A 26406-nucleotide genomic window follows, 5' to 3' on the forward strand; every position below is an offset into this window, starting at 1 on the left:
GAAATCATTAAATCAGAATGTCAAGTAGCTGTAAAACTACAGTATATTTTTAAGGACTCATCTTAAACAAAATAGCAGTTGACTTTTTTTACTTGATGGCATGCTGAGGCTGTGATTCTGGGTACTTTTTTGTGTTCATGTAACCAGAAGGTTACCAGACCAAAAAAAAAAAAATCCAGCCTCAGAAAGGCCTACCAGCTTTTCAGAGGATTGATAAAGGAAGACAATTACCACAAATGTGTACTATATTTTAATACGGTTTTTGACATGACTCTAGTTTAGATAGATCAGGGGTTCTCATACTTCATTGCACCGGGACCCTCCTTCTGACAGTAAAGTTACTACATGACCCCTGGATGGGGGGGTGTCGGAGCCCAAGCCCCCCCCCAGGTGAGGGGAAAAGGAGCTGCGGCCTGACCTCCCCTGCCCTGGTGGAGGGAGAGGGGGGCTGCAGCCTGAGCCCCACTGCCCCAGGTGGGGCCAGAGCTTGGGCTTCAGCTTCCGCTCTGGGTCCCAGCAAGTCTAATGCTGGCCCTGGCAACCCCATTAAAATGGGGTTGCAACTCATTTTGGGGTCCCAACCCACTGATGGATAATTGCTTGCCAGATATTTCTATTACAGTTGTCTATTGTTTTTATGCTAAGTGTCAGGTATTGAGAGATGCCAACATGGCCTTGATCAGACCTTCAACCTGAACAGAGGTCCATTGAAATGCATGCTATCTGCTCACAAGGATCCAAATGACAGGACTGCAGCCATAGGCAGATTTTTAAATCATAAGTTTACTTTCTTCAAACTTTTCTATTTCTTCTTTTTGCTGTTCAGAACAATTTTAGTATTTTCTCTTTACGTGTTGGTAATTTAAAGGATTAGGACTCAAACTGTGTATCTAGAGTTCTTCATTCCCTTCAGAGACCGAGACCACAACCTCCAAGATATCCATTTTTATAGACACTGATTATAATAGAGAACATTTCTTAAAACTATTATTTATTTCCAGTGACGATGTGGATGTTTTGATGAAAAGTTCAATGAAATAAAAAACAGTCACTGAATTCTTTGCATATTTTATTTTTCTTTTTTGGATTTCCAACTCACACACATCTGGCATATTTTACATCTTTGCAATAAAACATGGTTACAATAGCTTAAGGAATTTATATATCCAAAATATTTCACCATGATCTCAAGATGAAATGAACTTGTCTTCCAGATGTTCAGTATTCTCCCAATTCTAAGCTATAAACTCAAGATATTGCTTACAGACTGGTGATGAATAACTTAATCATTACGTTGATTCCCCATGATTTCAGAATCTTTTAAATACAAACAACAATGAAGAAGGAATTCAGTGCTAAAACTTTCTAATACAAGGTGGATAACAAATAAGTAATCACATCAATAAATAATGATATGTTTCTGGTGCAAAGTGCCAATACAAAGAATCCATTATCATTTTAAATAAATGACTGCAAGTGAGTGTAAATTCTGAGAAAATTACATTCCTGTTACATGCCTCATAGCCCTACCGACACAATATGTACATCTATGACAATACAGTCACCAAATATACAAAGAAGAAACATGAAGTAAAGTGTATATACCCCTGGGTGTGTAATTTGATCAGTACGTGTGGAAAATTATTCTGATAGTCATCATTACAGTACTGTAAAACATGAAGTGCCTTAGGCTGAGAATGTGACTTCCGGTGAGATTTTCAGAAGAACCTAAAAGAATAACTTATCTTTGCAATAAAAGCTAAGGTTGTTAAACAAACCAAGATATTCAGAGGAAAAATAAGAGAAAAATGAACTGAGGCTCTCTTCCCTCAGCGGACCATATGCCAAATGTGATGAATCCAGAAGTATAGCACTCTTGCCGTGTTGGGAGTCATTAAGCACTGTAAAGCATTACAAGACTCTTGATGATATAATGAAAATCAGAACCTTTCCACTATGCTCCCTTTCTGACTTGTCTATAAGTTTAAAAGGGAAGAATTTAACTTTCATTGTATAATTATGGCAAATGATGGCTTCTTATCCAAATGCTTCATGAGCAAAACTCCACTTGGAAGAGAATGAGTTTAGATTTAAAAAGTGAAAAACATATTTTGGTGAAAATGTCAAAATTACTGTTGCACCCAAATTCAACCCTTTAATGCAAGCTGCACCCTTAGATAGATCTCCAGTTTGATTTGTGTGAATACCCCTGTTCCATCAAGACATCAGGTTTAAAGTACATGCAAGTTGTAACTCCACAATAAAATTAAGAAACATTTTTGTTCTTTATACAAGGTTTTACTTTTACAAAAGTATCCCTTCAAAGTTAAGATGTGCATCTGATGTACAAAGTATCAAACATATTTTTTTCTCAGCTTGAAAAGAGACTGGAAATGGGATGCATGTTAGATTCACAGACTAAACATCGTAACAACTGGACACAAGGTTCCTCAGAATTTTCAAAAGTCTCTTGTGGCGCATCCTACTACCTTTTCTCAATAAACAAAGATATATGAAATAATTACCAAAACATCTCCTAATTCATATAATTTACATGATACAAGCTTGCTTTTCAGCAGCTGGTGTTCAGTTGTGAAAAAACACACAAAATAAAATGGTTGCTGACTACAATGTACAGCTATTGCTGGGTGTAATGGAATGTACAACGGAGGTCAATGCAGACGTGTTTTTCCACCAGAGATTACGCCTTTCATTGTAGCACTTGTGCTCTCAGCTTTACCTTGGCTTTCAGTTCTTCATTCAGCTTCAGTATCTGTTCTGATGCTCATAATGCCACCGATTAAAATCTATATTAAAAGCTACAATGCTACCAGAAGCCATGCCAGTAATCAGAGTTCTGAAAAAGGTAAAAAGATAGATACTGTACTTGTTACATTTTTTACCCATATATTAGTCATCTTTTAACTTTCAAAAACTGCAGGTTACGCTGAATATTAAAAATAGCAACAGAACAGGGGCTTCTCTTTGACAGTTACATATAAATGCATATTGCACTAATTAGGTGTTTTTAAAAAGTTTCACACTGAATATACTCCTAGTTTCTTTCTTTAGCAGAAATAATTGTGATGAGTTTCTAGTTACAATTGACACCTTTAATTGTGAGTCTGAGTTTTTCTTATCTGCCTCCTACAACTGGATCTTGGATGTCAACCAATTGCTGCTACCAAACAATACAAAATGCATTCTATCTGTCCCCACTTAAATGAGAATTGTGTGCTGAAAGTAAGCCTGTGCTTATGTGCATTGCTGAAATGGGGTTTCAGAACCCAGCTTTAGAATCGAGAATAGAGAAATTAGTCTAGTAAAAAGAATCTGCTATATTTGCTTATTGTAAACAAGAAGCTATAGAACGCTGTACAGCACTGTAACATAAAATGGTAGAATTCCAAGAGTAAGTAAGCCTCATTTTGTAAGTTAGTTTTGATTTGGCTGAGACAGAAATCTTGTTTCAGATCATCAAATGATCCACAAATAAATTGATGTATGGATATTTTTGGTGCTGTATCAAACAGTGGCACATAGTATAAAAATTCTAAAAAGTATAAGAAAAATAAGCTGAAATGAATACTATAGGATTTTTTAAAAATCTATGTATCCTTCACATTTCATGAGAGTGAGTTTTGCTGACAAACACCATACTGGCAAATGATGCAAAAACTAAATCCACTCACAACCCGGTATAAATACATCAGTAAGACTTACATTGTAATCACACTAAAATAGGAGATTCAGAGATCAGGCTCATACATCCCTGCACTGGCCAGTGATAATACAATACTCACTCAGGCCCTGATCCTGCAAACACTTATGCATATGCAATCAAGCCAGATCCTTAGCTGCCATAAATCAGTGTATCGCAGATGAAGTCAATGTAATTTCCTGATTTACACTAAGAGAGGAAATGGTGCATGGGACTATGTGTCTGCTTAAAGTTAAGCAGATGTATAAGTGCCTATAGGATCAGAGCCTAAAATGTCAATTCAGCTAGATTAACAGGAAATAACTGAGAGCATAGTTGTATCATATATTTTAAATTAAGTATAACAGTAGTTCGACATGCTAACATCAAAGAAACAGTATTTAATAGTTTTGTTTAATATTTACCGGATGATTTTAATTCTAATGCAGCAACTCACCTCTGATCATGAGACAAGTCCATTGCTCTAATGCCAGCATCACAGCCAGGGTAAATATAGAGCTGTTTAAAATCACAAGCCTGCCACACTTCCACTACTCCATTGTCCCCCCCAGTGACCAGGTTCTGTCCATCACTGCTCAGGAGGATGGCCTTCAGAAGAGACAAACAAAACCAGTAATTTCAGTTAATATTGGGGGAAAACTGACAAGCAGCCCCACAAATAGCTTTCACTAATTAAGTGTATGTTTATGTTTCTGACCACATTTAAAGGTGAAGAGAAATACTTAAAAATAACAAAAACTGTTTAGGGCCCCCAAATTGTCATTGAATTACCTGTGTGCCTTTAAAATGACAAATAAATAAATTTCATCTGTGACCTACAAAGCTTTTCAGTGCCAAGACTTAAGTTCAGCATGCAAAACTTGTGTTTGCCCTGCAGTATTTGATGCCATCACCAACACCTAAGGCAGAGCAGAGATCTGCATTCCTTACACTGCTTCAAGTGCTACTGACAGAACAGGGCCTGAATTCATGTCTTTGCTAATAAGTAAAGAAGGAATTAATTACAAACAATTTTGTTCTAAAGACATATTTCCCACTGAAATTTATGTCTGAACTTAAATTCCAGGAATCATCTGGTATCATAAACAATTTGTTCTTACTTATTTTGAAAAAGCATGAGTTCACTGCTGACTTGAGATGGACATAAAAGAATTTCCATTTGAACATTAAATTTTCTGAGAACAGCAATTTTACGTGTTATTTTCTCAGGGGTGAAAGTAAGATAAAAGACTTACCGATCCGGGGGCCTTGGGCAGAAAGGATGGGGTTGGGGTCAGCCTCCCCCAGCCAGCCCTTCTATGCTGCCCGGTCTGCGCTGACTGGGGCTCTGGTGGCAATTTAAAGGGCCTGGGGATCCGGCCGGCCGCTGCCGTGGTAGGGGTAGCAGCGGCCGGGAACCCTGAACCCTTTTAAATCGCCAGGCCCCAGGGCAGCTGCCCCTTTTGCGCCCCCCTGTTGGCAGCCCTGCTGGTAGGGTGCCTACTCGTTGGTGCTTTAACGTGGGCTGTGTACGGGCCGGTACCAGTGGCCATTTCTTACTGGTATGCCGTACCGGCCCAAACTGGCCCAATTACACCTCTATTTTCTCTAAGTAACATTTCAAATACATTCCATTTATTTAAAAAAAGGAGTGCAGTGTCAAACGGCTGTTTGCATTTAGATTTACCCTGGTTGAGTCATTGATCTCCATCTGAGCTAAGAGTTTGCCATTAATGCTGAAATTGCTGAACCGTCCTCGCTCATAGTAGATGATGCAGTGGCCTTCACTAGATACTGAAATTAAGCGAGGGTACAAGCAGTTTTCAGTTCCTTCAAGTGCTCTCAGCAAATCTCCAGTGATTGTGTGTACCAGACAAGGACCTTCTGTACATTGAAAACAATAAAATATATTATACAGATGCTCATGTCACAAACTATATGCAGTATGCATACTGACAATAAGTCCAGACATAGGCAAACATAGTCCTTGACCTAAAAAGATTACAGTCTACTACAGCAACAATGAAGCAGGTGGCAGCAGATGGAGGAAAAGGATACAGCTTATCAGCAAAGTGCTATTTTTTTAAATTTACTTTACATGTTAACTACTTTCAATTGTATTTTTAACCCTTTTCTAATAATTAATCTTTGCAAACTCCTTCCCGCTTCCTCCTAACTGTTCAGAAGTCTGTCAAGCTGCATTCCCCCTTGTTAATGTGAACTCATTCCATCCCACCCCCTTCAAACAGAAAAACAGATGGGGCCCTATCAGTGTAAGGTAGAGAAGGCTCTCTGAGGACAAGGTAGCCACGTCACCACGTGTTCCTCCTGCAGTAACTGGCAGTTCCTGTAGGTCTTCTCCCCGCATGGATGTATAACATGCACAGATTTTAATACTGAATTATTATTACAGTGGATGTAATTAAAAAGTCAACATTTGTGACTCCCTACTGATTGTGGTAGATGGTATTTTCTAAAGAGTTTTTAATGGTATGCAGTAAACATGCATTTTCTTCAGGTAAATTTGAATGCCATTTTTTAGTGTTGTTGGTAACAAAAAAGAAGTATAAAAGCAAGAACATACTTTTTAAGTACTGGGCTCATCAATTTCCATGTAAGCATTTTTTTTCCAAGTGAGGTAGTGGAAATCTCTTTGGGAACCTAGATATAGCTTCTGCGAGAAGAGAAATAGTCTCTTCTGTGACAGGGGTAACAAGCCAAACTCCTTAAAAGCAGCACAATCTTTCTCTTAAAGAACTTGGGCCCTGATACAGCAGCTGGATTCATGTACCTGCTTAGAGCTCCACTAACTTCAGTGAGCTTCAACACATGGGCCTGCCCATTTAGATCCAGTTGCAGAATCTGGGACCTAGTTTGTGAATTCTTTGGGAAAGGGACAATGTTTTCCTAGATTTTTGTACAATGAAAGTCCAATCCTTACTGAGGCCATTAGACACTACCTCAATAGAAAAAATAATAGTCTCAAACTGCTGTTTGTCAACTTCAGAAACAGTCAAAGAAACGCAGGAAAGTTGCAAGACACAGACAGAGCCAGTTTTAGAACAATTAAAAACTAGATTACTCAAAAGAAAAGAGCAATGTATTAATATTTAAACAGACTGACAAACTGGCTGTTTCCTTGGCCCACATGAACCACCAGGGACAGAAGAAGAAAGAAAGAAAGGAAATCATGTGATTCAGGATTCTGGGTTGAGATCCCAGTGCCTGATGGGACAAAAACAGTGTCGCGGGTGATTCTGGGTACATGTCGTCAGCCCCCCCATGAAAGCCATGGCAGACAATCGTTTCGCGCCTTTTTTCCTGGGTTACCTGAGCAGACGCCATAATATGGCAAGCATGGAGCCCGCTCAGCTCACCATCACCGTACGTCTCCTGGGTGCTGGCAGATGTGGAACTGCATTGTTACACAGCAGCAGCTCATTGCCTTTTGGCAGCAGATGGTGCATTACGATTGGTAGCCATAGTTGTCATATTCCTGGGTGCTCTTTTAGCCGACCTCAGTGAGACCGGTTGGGGTGCCTGGGCAGACATGGGAGTGACTCAGCCAGGTCATTCCCATCTTCTGGTGAGCAGCCAGGAGATGATGATGGCTAGCAGTCATAGTGCACCATCTGCTGCCAGCCTAAGATGTAAAAGATAGATGGATCAAAACAAGAAATTGACCCGATTTGTTTTGTGAAATCAATGGCCTGCTAAACCCAGGGTTTGGGTTCAATCCTTGAGGGGGCCCATTCTGTGTGACAGTTGTTTGTGTTTCTCCTTGATGCAAAGCCACCCCTTTTGTTGGTTTTAATACCCTGTAAGCCATGTCATCAGTCACCCCTCCCTCCGTCAGAGCAACGGCAGACAATTGTTTTGCGCAAAACCAGGTGGGGAGGCGACGGCAGCGCGGTGACGAGAGGGACATGGTCATAGACTTCTCACAAAGTACAGGCCGGGCAATGTGCCCTGGCAATGTGCGCATCATACTGATAAGCGCTGCAAGAGCTCTGCAAACACGCTGGCCAAACAGGAAATGAAATTCAAAAGTTTGCAGGCCTTTTCCTGTCTACCTAGCCAGTGCATCTGAGTTGAGAGCGCTGTCCAGAGTGGTCACAATGGAGCATTCTGGGATAGCTCCCAGAGGGCAATACCGTTGAATTGCATCCTCACTATCCTAAATTCGACCCGCCAAGGCCGATTTCAGCGCTAATACCCTCGTCGGAGGTGAAGTAAAAAAATTGATTTAAAGAGCCCTTTAAGTAAAAAAAAAAAAAAAAAAGGGCTTTGTTGTGTGGACGGGTCCAGCGTTAAATCAAGATAACACTGCTAAATTCGACCTAAAGTCATAGTGTAGACCAGACCTAAGTGTCATATGTATCGATAGAAAATATGTTCAGAGTTGGCAACTGCTGAGACTATCAGAATTAAAATATGTCTTGGTTGAGGAGACTTAGGATAATTAAATTGCACTTGGCTCAAGGGTACACTGAAAAACACTCACTGAAGGAGACTTTGAAATTTTTAAAACAAACTGTAAAATGACTTCTGACCTTTAGCACCACTGATAACAAGTCCCAGCTCTGCACAGACCGATACACAGACAACTTCATGGTCATGACCAGTTAGAACAGCTCTAGGAGCAGGATAATCACCTGTAAAAAAACAATAGTAAGGAATTACAAACCATAAATGTTTCAGCAACAAAGGAGGAGTTTTGCTGCAATTTGTTTTAAATCATTAAGCATCAGAGGAAGGTACAATCTGCATAAATGTCTCATTCTTGGGTTTTCTGTGCAGAACTGCATTTAAACCTCATCAAGGCTCTCATAAAGCAACACTTCAGTGCTCACTTGTTCACATAAATATACCTCTATTATTTAGTAACAGTGGGAGGTGTGCTGTGTATGCTGCACAGGATGACGATAAGATACTGGAAATGTGTGCTATGTATTCTAACTATACGGAAAAGAGAGATTCATTCCAGAGACACATGGAGTATGGCACTATTAAAGGTAATAGTAAAACAATGATATGCAATGTAACATAGCACATACTTCTAGAAAAAAGAAACTTAGAAAAATTATGGTGGATTTCTGAATCCCTTCATGATTTTGTATTATACATATTTCTGAATGTCTATTACATCAAGATTTAAAATACAGGAAAACAAACAGCTGGACGTGTAATTATGAATTTATTTACAGATGTGTGTGTGTGTATGACACAGGTACTTCACACACTGACAATCAGCTACACACATTAAAAAAGAGGTTACTTACCTGTACAGTAACTGGAGTTCTTTGAGGTGTTTTGTCCCTGTGGGACCTACACCTCAGGATGTGCGAAGATTTTTTGTCAGCAGTGTCCAGAAGTTCATGCCTGCCCCCTGCATATCCTCATGCTCCAGTGTGAGGGTATATAGGGATGGGCAGACCCACTGCTGCTCAAGTTTCTTCTCAACCATGAAGCCCAGAAATAAGACTGCAGCAGCGGGGAAGAGGAGCAGATGAGGAGCACCCATAGGGACAAAACATCTTAAAGAACTCCAGTTACTGAACTGGTTAAGTAACCTCTCTTTTTTTCTTCCAGTTGTTGTCCCTATGGGTGCTCCACCTCATAAGACTCCTAAGCAGAGGAGGCAGATTCAGTAAATCAAAGAACAGCTTTGCTACAGGTCACATCCACCCTGGAAGCAGGTATGATAGTGTAGTGCTGGGAAAACGTGTGAACAGATGACCAGGTGGTGGCTGTGCATATGTCCATGATAGGTATATTCTGAAAAGGGCTTTGGAGTTGGATTGAGCCCTAGTGGAATAAGCAGTCACTTTAAGTGGGGGATGCATTTCAGAAGCTTCATAACAAGCTAAAATGTACCCTGAAACTGATTTTGAGTAGAAATAGGCTGTTCCATCATTCTTTCTGTGAAAGAGACAAAGTCTGGGAAAGCCATGAAAGACTGAGTGCTATATCAAGGTAGAAGTCAAGAGACCTACACACATCCAGGGTATGAAGATGAGCCTCCTTTCTCGAAGAGTGAGGCTTGGGGTAAAATACTGTCAATTGAATGTCCTGACTGATGTGGAATTCTGATGAGACCTTAAGGCAGGAAATGCGGATGGGGACATAGAGTCACTTTATCATAGTAGAAAATTGTGTAAGGAGGGTCAGCCATGAATGCCTCAAGTTCTTTCCCCCTCCTGGACAAAATGATGGTTATAAGGAATGACTTATTGAAGGATAAATGAAGGAATGAACAGCTCCCCAGGGGTTCAGATAGAGGTTTTCTTAAGGCACTGAGATCTAGGGTAAGGTCTCACGGTGGAATAGGCTGCTTGAGGTGAGGAAAAAGGTTACACAAACTCTTAAGGAAACTAAGAGTGTTAGGGTGTGCAAAAACAGAAATCCCTTGACCTGTGGATGAAAAAGGCTGTGGATGAAAATAATGGCAGCTAGATGCACCTTAATGGAGCTCATTAACAAACCCTGTGTTTTTTAATTCAGCTGGTAATTGAGTATGTTCCTGAGGTGAGGCTCATGAAGGATATACAGATCGATTGGCACATCAGGCTTGGAAACGCCTCCACTTTTGCAGGTAGTTTTTCCTCCTGGTGGATGTTTCTACTGCTCAGGAGTACATTCTTAACTTTGAGAGAACAGTCTAATTCTATGCCTGAGAACCATTGAGGAGCCAGACCTTGAGGTGCAGTGATGAGAGGCTGGGGTGGGTTATGGTGCTTGATTCTTGTGCTAGGAGATCTGCTGTCAGAGGAAGATGAAGAAGCAAAACTGATATGGGAACCATGCTTGCCTCAATCTTGATGGTGCTATGAGGATAGCTAATGCTCCCTCTTGGTTTACCTTGTTCAGAGCCATGAGGATCAATCGTGTTGGAGAGTAAGCATACCGCAAGGTGCGATGTCAAGGAACGAGAAGGCTGTCCACCATCAGGTTGTGACTGTAATCTCCCCTTGAGCAGAAGCATTTTTTGGCGCTTTGTGTTGGATGGCACTGCAAAGAGAGCTATTTCTGGGATGCTCCAAAACTAACAAATCATCTGAAAGACCAGATTGCTGAGTTCCCACTCACAGTCATGGCAAAAGTGTTTCCACAGGGAGTCTGCCATGCTGTTTTGTAGTCCCGTCAGATAAACTGCTGAGATGTCTATGTGCTGGGACATGCAACAGTTCCATTGCCTTATTAACTCTGCATGTAAGCACTGGTATCTTGCTCCTCCTTGATGATTTATATAGTATATGGCCACTCTGCTGTCCAACATTATTTTGGCTGAGTGGCCCCTGATGCTAGGTAGGAAGTGATCAAACGTACAGCAAACTGCCCTGAGTTTGAGAATGATGATGTGGAGTGACGACAATTAGGGAGTCCAATTGCCTTGGGTTATGAAATTCTGGAGATTTCTTTACCATCCTGAATTGCTTTGTAAAGATAATAAGTGTTCAGAGCCTGAGGTCCAGGACTGGTCTTCAATCTCCTTTTTGTCTTGGGAACCAGGAATGTGCTTTTCTTCCTTGGCTGGAAATTGAAGAGGTGAGGCATGCTGGTTGAAGCTGGGGACAAAGCCTGGAAGCAGCCAGTGTCTATAATATGATTCTTTGTGAACTGGGTTTAATGTGAAAAAAAAAGCTGCAAGTAAGGTATAAACTCACCTTTCACAGCATTAACCTCTCCTATTAAAGCAGAAGGTGTACAAAACTGGCAGGTGATCTGGCTTTTTAGCTAGGGAGAGCAGATATCTGTGAAAAGCAGAAAGAGACATGTGCTTTGTGTATCTGACCAGGGATTTATTAGAGTTTGAGGTTGAGTTTCAGTGGTTTCTTTGTCTATGTGGCTTTTATATCTCCAAGGGTATCATGTGTGGGGTGGAATAATCTGAGGAGATGATGCAACAATCTTATGGATTTTCCAGTCTGTTTTTCCCTTCTGTGGGTTCTTCTGTGAAAGGGGACTGTGACAGTTTGGGAAATCAGTATATGTACAATTCATGAATGTTGTTTGAGATTATGAACTGCAGCTCAGATTCTCAAAGGTATTTAGGTTCCCAACTTCCACTGATTTCAATGCCTCCTAACGTCTATAGATTGATTTAAATGGAAGTTAGAAGCATAAATATCTTTGACGATCTGGACTTCTGTATATATAGTTGTGTCAGACTGCAAACTCTATTTTGAATTTGGGCTTCGTCTGCCTTCTGTCTTTGTACCTCCAGGTTGTACCTCTCTAAGGGATGGTGACACAGGGCTAACCACAAAAAAGTCATTAAATCTTGATAGTCTTCTATTCCAGTGCAAGCACACTTAGACAAAGAAGGTGGCCTTACCAAGAAAACTGTTCCGCCCAGGTAGATGGTAACTGAGCAACAGATCACCTAGAGGATAACTTTGATTACCTGACAAGTGGGGATTGGAACTGTATAAAAGGAAGACTCTCACAAGCTGAGAGAGAGAGAGAGAGAGAGAAAAGAACAAGCAACTGCGTCCATACGCACAACCCAATGATTCAGAGGAGAAGTCAAGTGAAGGAGATGAGATCCTGGACACTCTAGAGGACTCTGATCAAATCCCAAAGAACACCCAACAGCAGTGAGGAAACTAAAGCAGGGAAGGACACATAGTATATTTATTTCTGGACCTGTACATCTCTTGTGCTCTGTAAAGGATAAAGTTATTGCTTTAGAATTCTTTTAGCAAAGTCTGTCTATTATGTGCTTCAACCATCATATGTCCATGGAGAAATTAAATGTAAACCAGAGTGCTCACAGGGATGGAACTCTGTGAAAGGGTGTGCTTAAACTACTGGAGAGTCTGAGATATCAGCACTTGTCCTGGGTGCAAGGTCCCCCATCTGTGAGGGGAAACAGACAGAGTCTGTGCCCATGAAGTGTGCCATGGAGACAAAGACACAGCAACTGGAGCCTACCAAGATCAAGGAAAGTTTAAAAGCATGTGGGCCCGGCGTGTGGGACCCACACACAGCAGCCTGGTGAGTGTCCCGAAGGGGAAGCTTTCCCAGGGCTGCGATGGGGACAATCTAGGCCCAAGTGTTTATTTGGTTGAAAAGTTACTGTGATTCAGTATTGCCAACTCTTGCGATTTCATCGTGACTCTAGTGATTTTGGGTGTTTTTTACCCATCTCATGAAAACATGATGAAAAGATGCCAACTCATGAATTATTCAAGATGGCCACCATCTCCTATTACTGTCAATGGGGCTAAAGCCAGCAAGATGCCCACCATTTCCCGACAGTTTACATGCATGTGGGAGTCCAGCTGCCTTTTATAAAGTGGGCTGCTACTTTCTACTGTTTTCAGTGAAACTGAAGCCATGCCCACATGGCTTCCATGCTATGATTCAGGAGGCTAGAGAGGACATGGACTGTGAGGAGCTGTGGAGACACTATGAAAGGTAGATGAGGAGAGTGAGGAAGAGCAGGGTCCAGGGGGAGCAGAAGGCAGATTTAGGAGGTGCAGAAGGGAGGTTGAGGATGTGGGAGGCAGGAGGGAGACTGAGGAAGGAGTGGGACAGAAGGGAGGCTGAGGAGGGTGCAGGAGGCAGGCTGAGGCTGTGGGAGGCAGGAGGGTGGTTGAGGAGGATGCAGATGACAGTTTCCCAAGTCATGGGGTAGTGGTGAGTAAAGGGAGTCCCCTCTGAGCAGCCAGGATAGTCAGTCTGGAACAGACTGAGAGTCACAGGATTTTGGCACCCGCAAGAGGAGCTCTTGCAATGGTACAAGAAGCAGCTCTGATCCCACAATTTCTCCTCTACTTGGGATCCAGGAGGAGATGAAGCCCCAGGGAGCAGTGAGGGGGGAAGTGCTACTGGGTCTGGGGAAAGGGAGAAGCACTTTGGGGCAGCAAGACAGGGGATCGGGGGACTCAAGGCAGCAACAGGAAGTGTATGGCAGCCCCCCTGTCTTAGGGGTGAGGCGAGGGTAAGTGGAGTCTCCATCTGAAAAACCAGGGAGAGGTGTGCAGTTTGTGTGCATTAAAGGTTGACTTTCAACCTAAATTATCACACACACATAGCCAGAAGAGCAGAGGAAAGTTAAAAAGCCAAAAGACAGACTAAAAATATGGCTTGATGATGTTTTAAAAATGTTTTATGATTTATGGGGCCAATCTCAAGGGGTTCTTTTGGGATCTGACTCATGATTTTTGATCTCTTGATCAAATTATTATAAAGTATTAAAGGTAAGGGGAACTACACAATATCATTAGACTGTGAGAAAACTAATAAATGGTTAAGTTAAATTATCTCATGTGCTTTTAAATTCTGAAAGAAAAGCAGAACACAATTTGTAACAAGATTTTTTCCTTATACTTTGCCAAAGACAGCAGTATATTATCTGTAACATGTTATTCTGGAATAGCAAAACATAAGAACACACTGAAGCTGCAAACATTTAATTTTAAATCAGCAAGACAGCATTAATGTAGAAAAGCAAACATTTTTATAATTAAACTGGATGTGATCTATGATCCCTTTGATTTGCAAACATTAAAGCCTATACAGACTGACAGTGTTCCTAACTGCAGATTTTAAAACATCCTATTTTTGAATATACTTCATAAATTTGTAAAATGTAGTCACAGAATTTGATTATTTGGAGTAACAGTTAAATGGTTACAAAAAATACAATATTTCCCTTCAGGGCTCAAAGAAAGAAAATAAAATTATAGTCAGTGATATTTTCTACTGGGAAAACTGCAGCATGGGGAAGAGAACCTCACCCACATTACATTTCATTGCAAAGAACAGATGTCATGAACCTCAGCAATCATTCAAAATCTAGCAAAATATTCTGTCACTGTCACATCACAACTGATAGATGCAGCTAGAGGTTAAAGGCTATGGCACAGAGGGAGCTGAAGGTGAAACTACCCCACTATGAATTGAAACACCATTACTATAAGCTCATAGTAATTTTCCCAATGTGGCACCTCTGCAAAAGAATCGTTATGGGGTAAACAAAGATAAAATGCACATAAGACTGAGTACTCTCTTCAGGCTACTGAGTTCTTCAGCAAGGTTTAAAATAAAAGACATCTTCTGTTCTCTATGACAAAAATGCAATGCATAATGCATCTGTAAAGCTCTTCTGTGGAAGATGCCATGCTCTTATAGTAAAAAAAAGAAATATGAACAATGTCATTATTTGTTCTGATGCACTGGGTTTTCTCACCATTATAATGCCACTTACAGGAAGTAATATATATACCTATTACTATAGGGAAATATCGCCTACTCTTCTTTTGGAAAAAAGGCCTGATTTAGAGATAGGGTCAAATTCTGTTCACATTGCATCACTGACTTTGATGGGAACAAGACCAGGCCTATAACTGAGCTATAGATGTTGAATTCAATAAATACGCATATGCTACAGAAGCATCTTATCACTGATGCCTTTGTAGAAACCACATAAAATAAATGCATCAAAAGGTGCTATATTTTGGAAGCTGATTAAAATAATCACCTTTAGTTTTTTTAGTCACAAAACATGCACAGATTTTGACAAAATTACAGGTTACATCTGAAAATGATGGAGCTATCGAGGTTAGGGAAAGTTGCCCAATTACAATGAGTTGATGTTTTAGGAAGAAAGATTTTTGATAGTATTAAGTTCAAGACAAGCTTCACAGTATCTCGTCTTGGCAGAACTGTTCCATTACTTGTTCAGAAACATTAATATTGTAGAGCAGGGGTCGGCAACCTATGGCACGCGTGCCAAAGACGGCATGCGAGCCGATTTTTATTGGCACGCTGCTGCCTGCTGGAGTTCCCTCCCACAGGGGAGGGGGGCAGAAGCTTGGTCCTGCTGGCTCCCCTGCCTCTTTCCGCAGTGTGCTGGGTTCCTGCCCCTCCTCCTCCTCCTCCTCCTCTCCATCCCTCCCTTCCTGCCGGCTGATCAGCTGATGGCCCTTGCGAGGAAGGGGGTCGGGGAGGAGTGGAGTCAGCATGCTCACTGCTCCCAGCGGATGCAGAGAAGAAGCGGGGGCAGGGCCTTGTGGAAGGGGGAGCGGGGTGGAATAGGGGCATATCCTCTCCAGCCCCCTGCCGTGAGCACCCCACGACCCCAGCCCACACCCCCAACCCTCTGCCCTGACCCCCCCACACCCAGCCCTCTGTCCTGCAGCCCCGCACCCCCCCCCAAGGCCCCGCCCTCTGCCCTGACCCCCCCACACCCAGCCCTCTGTCCTGCAGCCCCGCACACACCCCAGGTCCCTGCCCTAAGCCCTGTACCCCCTTCACACACATCCAACCCTCTGCTTGACTCCTTCACCCCCCCACACCTTATGCCCTGACACCTGCACTCCCCTCACATGCCCCCAGCCCTCTGCCCTGACTTTTGCACCCCCCCACATCCCCAGCCCCCCACATCCCCACCCCCACCCTGAGCACCAAATGGGAGCTCCTGCACCAACCCCCCACATTCCCACCTGCACCCCTTGCACCAAATGGGAGCTGCCCAGGTAAGTGCCCCACACCCAAACCTCCTGCCCCAACCCTGAGCCTCCTCCCTCATTCTAGCTCCTGGCCAGACCCTACACCCCAATCCTCAGCCTGCTCCTTCACCCCCAGTCCTGTGCTCAGTGCACCCCCACCATCAGCTCAGTGCAGAGAGAGAGGAAGAGAATGAGCCAGACCCAGGGAGAAGGTAGGTACCCACTGTATGTGGGCAGGGCCAGGACCCCAGACCAGCAGCGGGCTGAGCGGGGCCGACAGCTGGAATCCCGGCTGGCAGGAGCTGGTGGATGGAACCCCTGAGTGGCAGCCAGCCCCGCACAGCCCGCTGCCGGTCTTGGGTTCTGGCTGCCGGACCCTTGCCAGCCGGGGCCCCGCTCAGCCCATTGCCAGCCTAGGTGAACAGAACCCCAGACCAGCAGCGGGCTGAGCGGGCTGGCGGCATAAGATCAACATTTTAATTTAATTTTAAATGAAGCTTCTTAAACATTTTGAAAACCTTGTTTATTTTACAACAGAACAATAGTTTAGTTATATAATATATAGACTTATAGAGCGAGACCTTCTAAAAAACATAAAAATGTATTACCGGCACATGAAACCTTAAATTAAAGTGAATAAATGAAGACTTGGCACACCGCTTCTGAAAGGTTGCTGACCCCTGATGTAAAGCTTTAGACACCCACAAAAATCACCACAGGCAATGGACTGCGAATATTGCATAGGTGGAAGAAAGCTAAAAAGAGAAATGTAGTGTGCTCCAATACAGAGAGCACAGGTCTTGGAGTCAGGACAGATGGCTTCTGATCCTGGCTGGGCCACTAACTTGATAGGTGAATTTGGACAAATAACTTAACTTCACTTTGCTTTACTGTTCCCATCTTTAAAATGACAGGTAGTGATACCTTGCTTTGAGATCTATTGATACAAATATTATATACATGATAAGTACTTTTTATTGCATTACTTCCGATGTGTGAGATGGAGCACTGAAATTAGTGTCTTATCTCAACATCAGAGCCCCAAAAGGGCTCACTTACCATAGTATACAGGACAATGGTGGAGGCATATTTTGGTCACCATGCAAAGATGAGAATAGGTGAAGGTAAGGCAAATAGCTTCATGCCAACTTTCTTTGGATTGACACAGTGGAACACTGAACGGGCCTGATTTACAATGAGGTTCTGAAGCCTAGTGTCTGTTATAGACACATTTTGGATGAACAGAAGCAAAAAGCCAAGTTCAAAACCTGGGATTTAAATCGCACTAACATGTAATAGTTTAAATAAACATTTACACATGCAAGCAGATAATACATATACAAACATATCTGTGCAGGCATCTACCTAGTTGAGTCCACATGGTGCAAGATGTTTTGGGATATGTTTTTAAAATTCTGCCCTTTCAAGGTTTAAACACTGCAAATATAGGGTATTAAAAAAATCAAAATATAAAGGGAAGTTTTAGTGGCTCTTCTGAGTCTAAAATAATTCCTCTTTCAGATATAAGTTCACAGAACCTTTTTAATCTGGAATGTTCATCTAGAAAGAGTTTAAAAGTTCCATTTGTGCATTAAATCAAATCAATTTGGTGCACAAACAGAAAATTAAAAACTCTCCAGTGTGCGACTGTGGTCACCCAGAACAGACTATGGAACATATAACAACTCAGTGCCCGATTCACAAATACGAAGGAAGCATCATAATGATACACTCCACTATTCCTGATGCAATTATCTGGCTTAACCACCTAAATGTGAAATTATAGTTGCTGCTCTACATCTACATCAGCCATATGAAGAAGTAGTTTAAAACTGTTGCAGAAACATTAGTTCTAAAGTCAAAGAGTATAGTTTGAGAAATTCTCTATAGAGCTAAATAAGAGTGCAGGCTAATTTGCCTAGGCTCCTTTATTGAAATTCCCAGCGTTCCTTTCAAGCATATGTACAGATACAATGTATACGTAACACTTTAAGAACTATACATTATAAGAGGTGCACAAATTGAGCTCTGGGCTGATAGACACAATGTATTTATAATGGTCAGTGCAACCACAGTTAGAAAAAGCTGTGTTAACTCACACTTCTTGTAACTATCCTGTTGGAAGCTACGGTATGTAATGAGAAATGTCAAGTCCCAAGATCAATGAAATTTCAGGCCCTAGGGACAAAACAGGAATAGCATTGATCCTTTTAAAGAACACCAGTCACCGGCTGAATGTAATATATTGCACAGAGAGGCTCAGGAGGATAAGCGGCCAAGTCCAACCTACCTACCTGACAAAAAATTCAATCAGCTTTTAGCACTAGCTGCCTGCTCTGCTCTCCTTTCTTTCATGCAGGAGTGTGGTTCCAATTAAAGTGTGCAAATTAATTTTTATCACTTCCAAATTAGTGTCTGAATTTGTGTCTGTTTCAGATTAAATCATCTGACCCTCACTTTTCTGCAATTCTATCATCTACTTAGGTCTCTATGCAAAGACAGATTATTTTCTATTTTCAAAATCACCTGTTTGAAAGAGACATTCAATAAAGCCATCATAGCATATACAAATAATACAGCTGTAACAATACATATTGAACATTAGTGTGTATCACATAGTCTTTGGTATGCCTTTTATGAGGAATAATACAGTTACAGTAGCAATAAGCCAAACAAGTACCCAAAAAATCATAAAAGAGAAAAAAAGAACAAACTGGTAATGGATTTAATGCTGTCCTACAATGACTCTGCAGTTATGAGAGACTAAACACAAGAGATTCACATTTCTTCTTTATGGTTTTAAAACATGAATATCTCTGCTGTATTATGAATTGTACATGTAAACAAACCTTTACCATTAAATTCACTGTACCTTTACAAATGAAAACTTAACTAATAGATTTCTCAACCCTAATACTAAACATTAATGGAGAAGATTTTCAAAGGCAGTTAGGTGTCCACCTCACATCTGCGCCTTTGAAAATCTCCCCTTAATCTATTTGGCATATATAGGGCCTGATCTTGCACATACTTAACACTCAGGCCTGGTCTACTGTGTGTGTGTGTGGAGTCGATCTAAGTTATGCAACTTCAGCTATGTGAATAGTGCAGCTGAAGTCGACGTACTTAGATCTACTCACCACGGTGTCTTCACTGCAGTGAGTCGACAGCTGACACTCCCCCGTCAACTCTGCCTGCGCCTCTCGCTCCGGCGTAGTACCAGAGTCGACAGGAGAGTGCTTGGTGGTCGATTTATCGCATCTAGAATAGACGTGATAAATCGATCCCTGCTGGATCGATTGCTGCCCGTCAATCTTGCAGGTAATGTAAGACAAGCCCTCAGTGTAGTAATGAGTAATTTTAATGAGGTCACTGAGATTGCTCCACTTACATTGTAGTAAGCGTATGCATAATTTGACCCATATTGGACCAGAGTTGGCTCTCACTCAAACCCATAGACAGACTCCCACTGAGTTCAGTGGCAGCTTGATAGCCCATAATGAGTGTTTCAGACCTATTTGAAAACAGTTTGGAAATATTTCAGACTGTCCTGAATCAATTTTCTTCTTCCCACAGACATATATAATGTGGTAATCCTTAAAAACTTCCTACTTGCCTCAGATAACTAAATAAAGTTACTTAGGGTATGTCTACACTATGGGATTATTCTGATTTTACATAAACCGGTTTTGTAAAACAGATTGTATAAAGTCGAGTGCACGCAGCCACACTAAGCACATTAATTCGGCGGTGTGCGTCCATGTACCGAGGCTAGCGTCGATTTCCGGAGCATTGCACTGTGGGTAGCTATCCCGTAGCTATCCCATAGTTCCCGCAGTCTCCCCCGCCCATTGGAATTCTGAATTGAGATCCCAATGCAAAAACAGTGTCGCGGGTGATTCTGGGTAAATGTCGTCACTCAGTCCTTCCTCCCTGAAAGCAATGGCAGACAATCATTTTGCGCCCTTTTTCCCTGGATTGGGAGCTCAGCCAAGAATGCAAATGCTTTTCGGAGACTGTGGGGACTGTGGGATAGCTGGAGTCCTCAGTACCCCCACCCTCCCTCCATGACCATCCATTTGATTCTTTGGCTTTCCGTTTTGCTTGTCACACAGCACTGTGCTGTGGCCTCTGTCTATCATAGTCTGGAGATTTTTTCAAATGCTTTGTCATTTCGTCTTCTGTAACGGAGCTCTGATAGAACAGATTTGTCTCCTCATACAGTGATCAGATCCAGTATCTCCCGTACGGTCCATGCTGGAGCTCTTTTTGGATTTGGGACTGCATCGCCACCCGTGCTGATCAGAGCTCCACGCTGGGCAAACAGGAAATGAAATTCAAAGGTTCGCGGGGCTTTTCCCGTCTACCTGGCCAGTGCATCCGAGTTCAGATTGCTTTCCAGAGCGGTCACAATGGTGCACTGTGGGATACCACCCGGAGGCCAATACCGTCGATTTGCGGCCATACTAACCCTAATCCGACATGGCAATACTGATTTCAGCGCTACTCCTCTCGTCGGGGAGGAGTACAAAAATCGGTTTAAAGAGCCCTTTATATCGATATAAAGGGCCTCGTTGTGTGGACGGGGGCAGGGTTAAATCGGTTTAACGCTGCTAAATTCGGTTTAAACGTGTAGTATAGACCAGGTCTTAGTATTTATAGTATTCACTATAGTAATTTTAGGGAGGGATAGGGAATAATGCAGATACTCAGGCAATTATATTTATTTCTCTAAGTCTATTTTCATGGGAAACCACTGCATTTTAAAACTTTGTAAAATTTCATTTTCCTCACATCATGAAAATAACTGCGATAAATGCAAATTTAAAGCAAAAAAAAGCCTTTTTGTTATGGATTGCAGCAACATATTCTAAGTTATAAATTACTTTATACATTCTGTGTAGCAAAATCCTTGTAAAATTGTAACAGAGATCCCCATCCCTCTTTCCAAGTGAGCAAGTTCTTAACCACTGAGCTGGAACAGCACATTTCAAGACTCTTACCCAAACCAATTATTTCCCATTCCTCTGATTTAAACCAGAGCTGATCTACTAGTTCCCACACAGACAATCATGAACTGAGGTCATCTGCTAAGCACAATGTCTATATAGATTGTTTAGTAAAGAGTTCTGCACGAGTTTGACAGGTTTGACTATTGACATATGTGATGTTTACTCAGGATTCCAACTAATACATTAGATTCTCATGAACTGTAGCCAAACCAGTAAGGAGTTCATCCTGACAATCTTTTCTCACAATACATTTGGAAATAATCTATTAATTGCCATAGATATGTTTTCTTTAAGTCAAAGCACGGTTTATGTTTTATATATAAATACACATACAATGTTTTAAAATATATAACTGAAAATATTTAATAAAGTATGGTGCTTTAGAAAATAATGTTTTCTGAAACAATTAAAGTTCCTTTTGGTAATTGGATGCACTGAATCTGAAATTGATAATTAACTGTCTTTCAGTTTAAGAGATCATTATAAAGTCAAGCACCTAGCCCACATAATTACTATAACCTGACATTTTTCTTTGAATTCTTCACCTCCTTACAGTCCGTGATATAATATATCTTATCTGTGTCTCCAGATGACAGCTCTTAAGAAACTAATCCTTTTCTGAAAATATCATCGGCATCTTTCTAGGGAGCCATTCTAAAGATATTAACTAATTGGATTTAACCTACACTGAACATCTTACTTTCATTTTTCCTACAAGATATGTCCTAATCTACTAGCAATAAATGTATAAGAAATGTTGATGCAACAGAGAAATATTTCCTAACAGAATTATTTCATTAACTTAACCCTTGTATCTTCAACAACAAGAATCTTTGAGAGGATTGTAAAATGTGTATACAATTATTAGTGTGAAACAGTCACTTATTTGACAACTTGAAGTCATGGCTATAAGGGATAAAATCTTTCTTGCTAGAGACCTGAATGTATGATTGTGAATGAAAGCACCCTGCATTCACATCCTATACATTATTTGTACAAAATATGCCTTGTGAGGTATCATTTGAAAGCTAATAACTTGCTGGTCAGTAATATACTGGTGATACCGACACAGCCCTGACTAGGCAAAAATTATTAAACAGGTCTACTCTGGACAAAGGAACGTGTGTTTACCTCAATTTACATGGAATTAGTAAACAGGGTCCTTGAGAAAGCAAGAGGGGACAATGGCAGTGTAGGATTTGATATATAAAATATATATATTTTAGGTGTTGGAACATGTGAAAAGATGCCTGCTTGTCTGTCAAGGAAAGAGAACAGCCAGGTAAACAACTTGATCAGCAATGGGATCAGATAAAAAACTCAGCCAGCAGACCAGTCAGGTAAACAACTGAGTTAGCAAGCTAATCTCTTAGTGTTAGGCAGAAAAGTGTTCATACAGTATATAATGAATAACTTTGTAACAATGTATTTTAGGTAAGCACCCAAACTTCGGGGCGCACTTGCATTTAACCCTATTGGTGGACTCACTCACTGAAGCAGCAAACAAACAACATTTACTACTTCAGCTCAAGAGTCTGTCTGTGAACAAGGCAGAAGAAAAAGCATGGAGACACCTTCACCACCAGACTCCATTTCACCTTCTTTACTGTTTGAAAAAAACAGGGTAATCCTTTGAGGAGTAATCCTCAGAAGACTCTACTTCAAAAGGTGACTGGACTATAAAAACGAGGGGAAAAACACCCTGAGGGCTCTCTTCCTATCGCTCTTTCACCTAAGACGACAAAGGAACCAGCTCTTTGACTTCGTGGGAGATTCTGACCTAAGAATTTGGTCAACAATATTGCTGGAAATCTGTAGTAAGGATTTTACCTTGAACCAAGTCTAGCTTGTTAAATTTAGCTACTAGAAAGCATTCTATCTTTATTTCTATTGTAACCATTTTTTACTTTAATGCCTTATACTTGTACTCACTTACAGCCTCTCTCTTTGTAATTAAATGAAGCTTGTCTCATTCTTTAATCAAAACTAATCCAGTGTTAATCTGAATTGCTTGGTAACTCCATTTGAGTTAGCAAACTGTTGTACATTGACCTCTTATGGGGCAATGGAGCTCCAGTATCTGGATTGTCCAGGAGAGGGCTGGACAGTGCAGAACACACATTTTGGGGGGTGGGAAATTTGAAACTAGGAGTGTGTTGGGGTCACCCTGCAAGTAATAACCAAGATTGCTGGAAGCCAGAGTGTGACTGGAATGTTGCTGACAAGCTGCTGAAGTCAGAGTTGCTGGGCCAGAGCCGTAGCTATACACAGACACTCGGTATGACCTGCCTGCTGTTAGGCTGTTTGTGAGTGGCCCAGGTTGGGAGCTACAACAGCAAAGCATTGTGAGGCACCCAAGGTTGTATGGCAGGTGGTGATACAACCCCTTACTTGTCTTGATTGCACCCTGTAATGTGACAATGATATCTGGATGGTTAAAAGAAGGATTCAGGAACTGTGTATAGAGTTTTAAAATGCAATAAGCCCTTCACCAAAGGGCAGAAACTGATTTATTGCTTACCAACATATGTTCAGGAAAAAACAAAACAACTGTCAAATGGACTCTTAGGGAAGTTGCCTGTAACCCATATAGGAAAAGATGTAGAAGGCAATCAATTTTTTCCCCCAAGAACGGATTTCCATTAGTTGAATCATATTAGATTAGATTTAGATTTTGGCCTCCTCACAGGTTTGGCAGCGAGGCCAAGAATTTTACCATCTGTGCAGTCTCTTTCATACATCCAATGATACTGTTGTATTTAAATTAGCTATGGAGTAGGGGTGGTGGTTGGTGAGTTATCTATGATATCTGAATGGTCTAGGACTAAATATATGCCTTACTGCATACGTTTAATTCATAAAGTCAAAAGGACTGAGAACTTAAAACTGGATGGTAATAGATTCTGAATTCGAGTGATGGTTGAACCTGATGATATCTGAACAAAACCAATTCTCAACCACACTTGTAGCTCTTTCCATCACTGCACAATAACTCAACATTCTACATTTCAGTGACACATAGAGTGACAATCCTCGAATAGTATTATATAGATAATGCCATAGACATTTTCACAGATTTGTCCCTTCCATTTTTATCTCTGCTATCAGAGCTCTACAGTGACATTCCCTTGATGAGAATGTGTGTATATTATATATGTACATGCTAGCCTCCACTATAGATCCAAATCTGAGATAATTAATTTTTTCTTTTTATTTAACATAACTGTGTAAAACTTTTTAAAAACTCAGCAAGTAATGCAAGCAGAATAAAAGTCTGAGAAATGCACAAATATTGTAAATATTTTCACTTTGGGCTCTTACCATATTCAGCAAAATGTCTATGAAATTCTATAGAACACTCACAGAACTGTTCTACAATTTTACAAATTGCATCTCGAAGTCCATTAGTTTTTAGCTGACAGAACAGTAAACATTTTTGTTCCCATATTGAAAGACAATAGCAAACATCTTGATTACCTGAATGATCAACAGAAAATTCCTCTAATTGCATTCTTAGTATACATTTTAGCCTTTTATTATCTATTTTCTCAATAGGGACTCAGCAAATGATTACTGAATAGTTATCTCTATCTGATTTACTCTTGTCCCAAGTTGTTCTGGTGCACTGTCAAAAAGCTGCCCTTTTCCACCACAGAGGAATAACATAATAAATAATAAATAATAATAATAAATCTAGCCTTCCCTCACAAATGAAATGGAAACTTTTACTGACATTTTATTTTTCCCTATTTTTATTCAAACACACCACTTCTATACCAATATTGTACTCCCCTTTAAGTCTGTTCCTCAGAGTTACTCATTTGATTCCCCAATATGTGTGACACCTTTGTTTGTGCAGGTTAACATTTGCAATACGGTGTAAAAAGAAAAAAAGGGCGGGGGAGGAGATGACCTTACAAAATAACAAAAGTTAATTAATTAAAATGGAATGGAAACAGTTACAGGGAAGGAGAAATCAAAATATGGAGATACATGTCCTGCCTCTTGAGGGTACAAAGCCAGCTCTTTTTGTTCCAGTATGTTGCAACAGGAGGTGATAGAAATAATTATGAATTTAAGAAAATGCTCTCAAGTTATGATTAGGCCTTGAAATGATTTATCAAAAATATTTTTACCACACATAAGTCCTTTAAATATCTATATTCACTTTTTTCTGAACTAATTTCTCATCACTATTATACTGTACTTTCAATTCACAAGAATAATATCTACATTTTCTAATTTTTATTGATGTTAATGGAACAGATTTAAAAATCAACATACAGAATATAAAGTTAGCACGTGTTTATCACAATATATACTTACTGCTATTTGGATTATCTCCTATAATATGGTGTCGGCCACTCCAGTACCAAAGAAGCAATGTAGCATCACGAGATCCAGAGACAATATAGCAATCACCACCAATATAGGATTCTGATCTGGCAAGGCAAGTAACTACATCCCAGTGGCCAAAAACAATCTGAGTTAATTTTCCTGCAGTAAAAGAAATTACAAGTTTGGTTTCTGTATGTATTCGTATTCTTTTTTATACAAATGACAACAAGCACATTTAAATAACAGTGAAACCAAATAAATTTAATTCAACCATTTTTTTGGCCCTTTTGGACATGTGTAGCCAGCAGTAATTTGAACAGCCCAAAGGCTGCTCTAACTTGATGCAGGATGGATGGATGGCCCCGTACAGAGGCTGCTCAAGGATCAGGGAAGTGCAAAGGTGAGCTTTAAACTATTCACCTTTGCACTTCCTGGACCTTTGTTCTGTGCAGATCAGCCACACCCCAAGCCCTGATCTTAAAAGTTAAAAGAACATAAGAACGGCCATACTGGTTCAGACCAAAGATCCATCTAGACCAGCATCTTGTCTTCTGACAGTGGCCAATGCCAGGTGCCCCAGAGGGAATGAACACACCAGGTAATTATCAAGTGATCCATTTCCTTTCGCTCATTCCCAGCTTCTGGAGAACAGAGGCTAGGGACACCATCCCTGCCCAACAGTCATTGTTCCATGAGCTTTTAACTTCCTGCTGTGCAAAATGATTTTACATAGTCTCATGAATGATTGTCAATACATAAAATCAAATGAACTGTTCCATAACAGTATTACAATATTATGCTGAAAGAACCTATATTTGTTCCACATTAACGTCAACTGCAGGCCTACAATGTTAGTCATCTTTTTTTAATACTCCAATCAGTTTTTAAGTAATAC

General features: G+C 40.8%; 1 protein-coding gene across 6 annotated transcripts in view; it reads right to left on the reverse strand.

The window, feature by feature from the left end:
- Positions 1-1065: 1065 nt before the first annotated feature.
- The window catches only part of NBEA (neurobeachin), an 842868-nt gene continuing 817527 nt past the window's right edge, over positions 1066-26406 (reverse strand). For all 6 annotated transcript variants that reach the window (XM_045015913.1, XM_045015904.1, XM_045015899.1 and 3 more), the window contains 5 exons: positions 25500-25670; positions 8254-8355; positions 5388-5584; positions 4158-4309; positions 1066-2857 (listed from right to left, as the gene is read on the reverse strand). In XM_045015913.1, coding sequence (XP_044871848.1) covers positions 2767-2857; positions 4158-4309; positions 5388-5584; positions 8254-8355; positions 25500-25670 — 713 coding nt within the window. In that variant the 3' untranslated portion in view covers positions 1066-2766. The remainder of the gene's footprint in view (positions 2858-4157; positions 4310-5387; positions 5585-8253; positions 8356-25499; positions 25671-26406) is intronic.

Source organism: Mauremys mutica, chromosome 1 (genome assembly GCF_020497125.1).
Source record: "Mauremys mutica isolate MM-2020 ecotype Southern chromosome 1, ASM2049712v1, whole genome shotgun sequence".
NCBI classification, from domain to species: domain Eukaryota; kingdom Metazoa; phylum Chordata; order Testudines; family Geoemydidae; genus Mauremys; species Mauremys mutica.